This window comes from Myotis brandtii, unplaced genomic scaffold, assembly GCF_000412655.1.
Source record: "Myotis brandtii unplaced genomic scaffold, ASM41265v1 scaffold133, whole genome shotgun sequence".
NCBI classification, from domain to species: domain Eukaryota; kingdom Metazoa; phylum Chordata; class Mammalia; order Chiroptera; family Vespertilionidae; genus Myotis; species Myotis brandtii.
In genome coordinates, this window is record NW_005354718.1 from 3,801,618 (window position 1) to 3,811,061 (window position 9,444).

General features: G+C 36.8%; 1 protein-coding gene across 6 annotated transcripts in view; it reads right to left on the bottom strand.

Moving 5' to 3' along the window:
• The window catches only part of UBR1 (ubiquitin protein ligase E3 component n-recognin 1), a 160,521-nt gene that overhangs the window by 60,816 nt on the left and 90,261 nt on the right, over nucleotides 1-9,444 (bottom strand). For all 6 annotated transcript variants that reach the window (XR_001360937.1, XM_014534847.1, XM_005860317.2 and 3 more), the window contains 4 exons: nucleotides 8,596-8,777; nucleotides 5,819-6,024; nucleotides 4,364-4,457; nucleotides 2,982-3,131 (listed from right to left, as the gene is read on the bottom strand). Coding sequence is in view for 5 of the 6 variants with exons in the window: in XM_014534847.1 (XP_014390333.1) it covers nucleotides 2,982-3,131; nucleotides 4,364-4,457; nucleotides 5,819-6,024; nucleotides 8,596-8,777 (632 nt within the window). In the remaining variant the exon portion in view is untranslated. The remainder of the gene's footprint in view (nucleotides 1-2,981; nucleotides 3,132-4,363; nucleotides 4,458-5,818; nucleotides 6,025-8,595; nucleotides 8,778-9,444) is intronic.

Below are 9,444 nucleotides of genomic sequence, written 5' to 3' on the forward strand. Positions count from 1 at the left end.
CTCCTTACCTCTGCACTTTACTTCCGCACCTCCTCTGAGTCTCAGTGTGCTTTTCTCTTTCCTTCTAGTTGTAGAATTTCCACTCAGCCAGCCCTTCCGGTGTTCTGGATGATGTCCGTTTTGTCTTTTAGTTGTATTTTTGAAGTGGTTGTGCGAGGCAGCAATTTCCGGTGTTTACCTATGCGCCATCTTGGTTTCTCCTTTCGGTAGTTATGAACTCTTAATAATTGCATTTGGAAAATGGTGGTTTGTACTATGAAAACCTGGTTACGCTAGGCCTGGGTTCCTCAGAATCCTCTTCCCAGTATGATTCTGGGCTTGATTTTGCCAGAACAGGAATTTGAATGAGATTTGGAAGGCAGAAATAAAGCAGCAGCCATTACTCTCTGACAGTCATCATGGTTAGATGCTGTTATGAGCAGACATAAAGGTGTCAGTAGGTTCCAGCTGTCTGTAGTTGCCCACCTCTCCTTCACTCTACCTCTCTGCTCTTTTTGGAACGTCTCATCTCACTGATGTATCTTCATTAGATGCTTGAATGTGAACCTTCTTAGGCAAGAGCTCACCACAGATTTCTCTACCAGCAACCTACTCACAATCCTATTTCTGCAATTGGACATGCCTACCTCCTCAGATGAACTAATGGGTGGACACCTCTTATCTTCCAATTCCCCCTTTAGAATTTCACTTCTCCAGGGCCTCCCACAATAGTGGTTCAGCTTCCCTCATTGAATCTTGACTGATAAGAGGAGATAGGGTCCTGGCTCTTGATAATGCCTGTGTGTGGCATTCTCTTTTCCCAGAGTAGCACTGCTTGTCCTTCCCTTCATTCAAGTCTCTGAGAGAAGCTCCCTGACAACTCTGTCTATAATTAGTCTCATGCATTGGTATGTCTCTAGTCCTTTACTCTGATGCTTTGGTTTTTTTACAGCATTTCTTGCACAACACTTTGTATTTATGTTTACTGTTGGTCTTTCCTCTCTGTAATGTCAATTCCATACAGGCAGGGACTTGATCCAAACTATTATTAACAAGCAAGGGGAACCACAAATAGTGTTATCAAAAAGGACTTTAAAATAGGAATTTGCTTATTTGAATGACAGTGAAGTTAAAATATATAATAAACTGTGCCCAAATTCACATATCTAGGTACAAACTTGATCTAAGAATTCTTTTAGTTCTCAGTGTACTATGACTGATTATGTCCATTTTTCTTTAAAAATACTAGTTTATTATTAGTTTTGATAAAGTTTTTATGTGCTCTTAACTTTAATAATCTTAGATTATACTGATGTTGATTTTCTAAAAATAAAAGTGGCAAATAGAATTACATAGGTAAGTTTTATTGTCTAATAAAAATGTTATGTATAATTATGTATTTCAGATCCTAAGTAACAAAAGTGTTACTATAGCTTAAAAAACGTCACAGGATTCAGAGAACCAGTTGTAAGGATCAGTTTAACTTGAGAAAGAATTGCCCTGAAGCACCGTATTCTTAAAGAAGGTGCTGAATGTTCCTGTAGAGCAGCGGTTCTCAACCTGGGGGTTGAACGACCCTTTCACAGGGGTCGCCTAAGACCATCGGAAAACACATATATAATTACATATTGTTTTTGTGATTAATCACTATGCTTTAATTATGTTCAATTTGTAACAATGAAATTAGGGGTCACCACAACATGAGGAACTGTATTAAAGGGTCACGGCATTAGGAACGTTGAGAACCACGGCTGCAGAGAATAATTCCTATGTTTAAGAATCCTTATTTGGGGAACCATTATGTAAAAAAGGCTAACAAGAAGTTGGAAAATCACTATATTTTATTATGATTTATTTTATCTTTGTTTTTGCCTGTATAGTTAGGTATGGCTTTGGAGTCAGGTCTGGGTTCAAATCCTGGGTCTTTCTTGGGATAAATAAAAACTATTCATAGTCTTCAATTCCTTATCTTTAAATGGAAATAATAGTACCTACGTCATTAGACTTTTTAACAAAATAACCTAGTAGAGTGTCTAGAACATATCAATTACTGGGAAAAAGAGAGATAAATCGTTCTGATGCCACCATTTTCCAAAAGATGACATTCTATATTCCCACGTGTTGAGTAGATGACAATATCCAAATTAGATTTTCTAATGAATGGAATAGTAGAGAAACAGCTACTTATCAAATCTATAACCTTTTAATTTTTTTGTTGTGGAAAAATGTTAAAAGTATTTTATTAACAAACCATTTTCTTTTATGTTATCATTATAAATTCAATAAGTTTTTAAAGAAACTAAAATAGTAACAATAAATAGTATTATTATCATCAAGTAGAACAGTGAGAAAAAGAAATACACAAGTGAGTGTTCTAGTTTTCATTAAAAACTAATGAATTTGCTGTTAAAAACTGCAGTTACAGATAGTCAGAATATAAACTTAGTCTAAATGTTCAAAAACTATCCAAAGATACAAGATGAATCAGGTATTTTTTATTTACTTGTATAGTTAACATTTTGCCCATGTCTCTAAAACGCTAACATTTGGATCTGCCAAAAAATAGAATTAAAATGAATACTACAAAGACATTTAGAGGAACCAAACTCCAAATAGCAAATCTAATGGTGGCAAAGAACTATATGAAAAAAACAAATCTTTGCATCTTTTCTCCTTCTGTGAATGCTGATAGAGATTAAAATTCTATTGCTACTATCTGGAAGTACCAATTCAGTTGGAAGATTTACGTAAAACATAGATTTGAAAAAAAACAAAAAACAAAACAAAAAAAACTATAGATTTGAGTAAATGAATATTCCAATTATTTTAGAGACCAAGAATTGGAGCTAATTTTAATCATATTTTCAAGTAGCATGTTATGAAATTAAAAAATATTACTTTAAATACCAAAAAAGAAACTAGTAATCTAACCAAAATATGCATAATGAAAAAATTAAAGACATCTTTTTATAAAATTAACCAAAACATAAATTAAAATATACCTGCTTATTGCTCGAGGTTGCAAAGGAATAATGGGGATCACAGTATTGCACAGAGACTTGCAGAGGGGGCAAAGATATTCTCCACTTTCCAAGTCAAATAGGTCAACGTGAATACGCTGCTGAAAGCTCAGCTGTACAGCTTCAAAATATCTGCAAAATTCCAAGACACAGGTCCATTCTCATGTATCCTTGTTCTAATCCAAGTGAGAAAAATCTGAAATTTTGGCCTCAATGTATATCTTTAAAATCCACATGCAAAAATACACAATTACAATTATAGAAGAAATAGGATGCCCATTCTATTGGGGTAAAACTGAAGGATTCAGCAGGGTAGAAAAAGATTTTTAAATTATTTTGCTTAATCATACTTATCTCCTGCCTCAACAACATGGAGATAGAATGTAGACACTATTTTCTTCAGTTTCCAATGACCCAACTGAAGTAGCCCTTGTCTAACTAGGAAAATTATGCATTTTAATACAATGCCAAAAGAGTAAAGCCTATACAAAACATTTCCCAGTAATTACATTTCTGAATTGTTATCTCTTTTGGAGATAGAACTAGAATTTCTTGTCCTATTCTATCTCAAAAGTATGTTTCAGCCCTAGCCGGTTTGGCTCCGTGGATAGAGCAGCAGTCTGCGGACTGAAGGGTCCTGGGTTCGATACTGGTCAAGGACACATGTCCACATTCCGGGCTCCATCCCCAGTAGGGGGCGTGCAGGAGGCAGCCAATCAATGATTCTCTCTCATCATTGATGTTTCTATCTCTCTCTCCCTCTCCCTTTCTCTCTGAAATCAATAAAAATATATATATTTTTAAAAGTATGTTTCATTCTGTTTTGAGGGGAATGAAATTTTTATAAAGGTTACTGTTTCTTTTATACAAATATTGAGCAACTAATTAGTTTGTGAAGAGCAAGTGCAGCCCGGCTGGTGTGGGTCAGTGGTTGAGTGTCGACCTATGAATCAGGAGGTCACTGTTCGATTCCTGGTCAGGGCAATGCCTGGGTAGCAGGCTCCATCCCCAGTAGGGAGCGTGCAGGAGGCAGCTGATCAATGATTCTCTCTCATCGATGTTTCTGTCTCTCACTCCCTCTCCCTTCCTCTCTGAAATCAATTTTAAAAATATATTAATAAAAAAAGAACAAGTGCAAAGGAATCATGAATTAAGTGAAATTTAAGTTTGTAACTTTACACACCAATTTCTAAGAGTGGTAATGTAATGAGTATCATACAAACGAAATTAGTAATTAAAACCACTTCAATTATTCAAACAAGGAAGGAAGGAAAGAAGACATGAGAAAATATGCTTTTTTGTGGCCTTTAGTGAACTTCAATATTCCTAGTTTCTTTCAAGAATATGTCAGAAAGACAACTTACTTCTGCCAGCACACCGCATGCATTACATGACCACAGCTTCCTGTATAAGTTCCATATGCCAAGTCTGAATCCATGAAAAGTGGGTCCAGGGATTCTGGTATAGGAAGACAAAAATGATAGGTATTATATTCATCTCTCCCACAGTCATAAAAATGGGGGTGGGGGGGAGAGGTTATCACATCTAAAATTCTAATCATAAACTTTCTAAGGTATGTGCAAGGAAAGTGTCACACTATCATGATAGCAGAATCTGTATTCTCAATATTAATTAAAAAGAGGAAAATATAAAAATGATTCTAAAATTAGTATGGATTAATGACTAGTTCTATTCTTGATTTATATTTTTATTTTGAACATTAGGTTTAAGTTGCATTACCTTGGTTGTTGAAGTTATTATCTATGACTCAAGCAAATTTACTTTTGTAATTTGACTGGGTAATTTTAAGGGATATTTAGGGGCATTATAATCCACTGGATATAAGCATACACTACAGGATTCAAAATTTGGTTTCATTATGTACTTATAAGTCATGGCCTTGGGCAATTTACTTCTCTGTGCCTCAGTTCCTTCGTCTATAAAATGGAGCCCATGTTGGTACCTAATTCATAGGGCTATTATATGTATTAAGTGATTAAATACACAGAAAGCACTTATTCTGGGCCTGGCATATGGTAAGTATTCAGTAAATGTTAAAATCAATAGGGTATTTTAAAAATAAAGCTATCTCCTGTTGTGATATAAGTGCAATACACTGGCTAATTAATTTCTTGCCAAGAAAATGCTTACCAGGAACCTGATCATGAGGCAACAATCAGACATATCCACAATGTAAGACACTGTATAAGACTACTGTCTTGCATTCTTCAAAAAAAGTTATTATCAAGGAAAGAAAAAAGGCAAGTGACTATTCTAGATTAAAATAGACTAAAAAAGACACAACTAGAGCAACATATAAAACATGTCTGGATCCTAAATGAAAATGTCTAGTTAATAAAAGATGTTTTAAGGGTAGTTGGGGAAATTCAAGTATTGATTTCGTATTAGGCAATATTCCTGAAATGTTATTAATTTTCTTAAAGTTATAATGGTATGGTAGTACCTAACGGATTGTCCTTAGTTTTAGAAAATGCATGTGGAAAAATTTAGGGATGAAAAATCATGATACTTGCATCCTACTTTCAAATGATAAGAGCAATGAGAAATGGGGAGGGGAGCAGAGAGAGAGAGAGAGAGAGAGAGAGAGAGAGAGCTAACAAGAATTAAAATTAAAAAATAAAACAAAGCCAGTATGGCACGTAAAGACCCAAGAGTCCATTTTACATATAGGTAAACTGTGATTTGACCAAATAAGGCTAAATACAATCTTGCTCCCAAAGTTCTTCCAGATAGTAGTTTTTCTAATTATATAATATGAAAAGAAATGCTCAAAAGTATATTTATTAAACAATACATACCCCCTGAGAATTCTATGGGTTTCCCCCTGTGCTGGGTTAAGGCGGTGGATTTCTGGACACAGGCCGATAATACCATGGCATTATTTTCTATTTTCACCTCTTGTTCTTCTTGGCAGAGGATGCATGTCAGCACCTCCTTTTCAGTAATAGATGGACCTCGTTTAGGACCCAAAGCAATTCTAGAGTAGTCACTGACTGGTGGGGTGCTACCAAGAGAAACGACCAGAAATGAGGATACATGTTTTGGTCACTTGTATTATATCTTGGTAGATTTTAAGTAATCATAGGGCAAGAACTTTAATAAAAACAAAATAAAAATTATATTTAGTAATATTAACTTAAAATCCCCCCAGCCCCTGATATTTCTGGCTTTTATTAGTGAATTTGCTTATTATAAAGTACATTTTGTGTTGCTAAGTCAAAAAGAGTAGATCACAAAGTAGAATGTACAAAGAAGCTAGGTATCTGTTTTTACTCTGATTATAAAAGTAAAACATACTTATTAGGAAAATTTAGAAAATCTAGAAAAGTATAAAGAAGAAAGTAAGATGCATTATAATTATACTCTCACAACCTAGAAATAATTACTTGTGTATTTCTTTCCAGTCTTTCTATTTAGAACGTTTTTACATAATTAAGATCATATTACATATATACATTTGCATACTGCTTTTATTCACTTATATTTCAATATTTTATGTCATTAAAATGTCTTTAGAAACTTTATTTTTAAACGGCTGCACAGTACTCTTACTATATGTGCTTTAATAGTTTTATCCATTCCCTCTTATTAGTAATTTAAGTTTCTATTCTGTTTTGGTAGCTATTAAAAATGTTACACTTTAAATGATTTACCAATTCTTAGGGTCAATTTGTGCAATAATCTATAATAATAAAAGGGTAATATGCTAATTAGACTGTCCTTCTGGACAAAGCCGCATCAGGCAGGGGCCGTGGCAGAGGCCCCCAGCTGCAGAGGTGGCAGACAGGGTCCGGGGCCAAGGCCCTTGCCCGAATTTTGTGCATCGGGCCTCTAGTAATGTAATAATAATAATAATAGTAAATATTTATTAAGCACTAATTGTGATGTGAGGCACACTTTCAAATTCTTTACATTATGTTAACCCATTTAATCCTTCCAACAACCCTCTGAGGTAGGTACTATTGTTACCTCCATTTTTCAGATGAAGAAACTGAGGCCAAAGATATTAAGAGACTTACCTAATGACGTATCACTAGGAAATAGCAGAGCCAGGATTTAACCCAAGTGGTCTGACTTCCTAGGCCATGCTCTGAACTACTCTGCAATACTACCTTTCTATCTGTACAAGAAGCTCTCTAAAATGTCATAGATTATTCAATAAATGGGGAATAATGTAAATGTTCATGATCAATGTAAATGGAATTACATAATACAGAATACTATGCAGTTTTTAAAAGGTGGGTCTCAGCTAGGTGTGGTACCACCTCCTAGAAGGCATCCAGCAATATGTGGGTAAGGTTTAGTTTTTGGTTATCATAAGAACTAGGGGACACCACTAGTGTTTAGTGGATGAGGGACCAGAGAGGCTAAATGGCCTGCAATTCATGGAGCATGAAAAAGAATGGCTGCCCAAATGCCAAGACTGATAAACAGTCTAACAACATATATAAATTTCCAAAACATACTATCATGTGCAAAGTTGCAGAATCCTATCTAATAAAAGAGAAACATGGTAATTAGCCGTACATCCGCTTCCCTTCCCATTGGCTAATCAGGGCGATATGCAAATTAACGGCCAGCCAAGATGGCGGCCGGCAGCCATGCACTGAAGCGAACAGGGAGGCTTGCTTGCTCCAGTGACGGCGGCCTCCACCGTCCCCCGCCTGACTTGCCGGCCTCTCAGCTGCAACTCTAAGCAACTATGTTGCAAATATAGAAGCTAAACAAAACCCCAGAAACCTGCTTTCAGCAGCGAGGCCTCAGAGCTAAAGCTGGCCCAGAATAAAAAAAGAAAAAGAAAAAAAGGAGCAGTTGGGAGCTTCAGTCCCCCGCCAGCCTGAAAATGGCCCTCAGCCCCTCAGCCAGACTGGCCAGGCACCCCAGTGGGGACCCCCACCATGATCCAGGACACCCTTCAGGGCAAACCAGCCAGCCCCCACCCGTGCACCAGGCCTCTATCTTATATAGTAAAAGGGTAATATGTCTCCCGGCACCGGGATCAGCGGAGGCAGGAGGCCTCCCGGCACGGGGATCAGCGTGACAGGGGGCAGCGCCCAAACCCCCTGATCGCCCTGTGGCTCTGTGTGTGACAGGGGGCGGGGCTTCCCTCCCTCTGGCCAGCTGCAGGCACCTGGGACCTGGGCTGCCTTTGCCTGGGCTGGGCCGCAGGTGTCCGGGACTGTGGGTGGCTATGCCTGGCTGGCTGCAGGCGCCTGGGGCTGTAGACGGCTTCACCTGGGCCAGCCACAGCCACAAGTGCCCGGGCCTGGTTTTGTCAGGGAGGACATCCAGAAGACGTCTGGTCTAATTAGCATATTGCCCTTTTATTAGTATAGATAATAAAAATGACGTGGAATATATGAACTGATATGTAAATGTGTATCTAAAAAAGCCCATGTATATAAGACAACAGGAGTCAATTTCTATTACTTCTGTTCACATCTTCCTATCTTTTTGTCTTTAAAAATAGTGTAATTTCTTACTATAAAATATATTTGGAAAAACATTATTGGAGTGAATATGTACTTTTCTTCCAAAAACGGATTTGCTAATTTTTAGTTTTGCTTTGTTTTACCTCTCTTCCTCCATAATGGAATCCTCTTTTCCAGACATTTCTGATGTACTATCATACATGAGTTTGTGAGTTTCAATGAAGTTTTTCTGTAAGGCAGACATTTGAGCCATGATCTTCTGGCGGTGCAGCCTAGCAGCTTCAGCTTTTCTTTTCCGTTCTGCTTTTTCTTTATCATGAGTAATCTGGGTATGATGAAACCACAAAAATTAGGTAAAAGCTAGTGTTATAATTTGCATATACTGTTCAGCCAGGCAAAATTTCCTAGAGTAACAGTCTGATAAAATTGATTACCCCACCCCTTAAGCCTCGATTCAAACTTAAGTCTCAAAATTAGCATACTTTCCCATCATATCATGCAACTAATTGCTTCTTTGGTTACTTTAATAATTTAATATAAAGGCCAAATACTTTAAATACCTAATAAACTGTCTTTTATACTCAATGCAGGTACATCAAGAAAAATATTAAATGAAACAAAATTTTGAAATCATTTGTTAATCATTGAAACACTGACATTTAACCAATTTAAGCCAATCTGATGATGTTCAACAGTTACTCTTAGACCTGATGTTAAGACTAAGATCTTGAACAATATTATTGAGATGTACTGGCATTTTTAAAAAATTAATCTTTATTGTTGAGATTATTACAGATGCTCCTTTTTATTCCCCCATAGCTCCCCTCCACCCAGTTCTCACCCCACCCCAGGCCCTCGCCACCCTACTGTCTGTGTCCATAGGTAATGCATACATGCATATAAGATCTTTGTCTAATCCAGCCGTGGGCAAACTACAGCCTGCAGGCCAGATCCGGCCCGTTTGAAATGAATAAAACTAAAAAAAAAAAAAA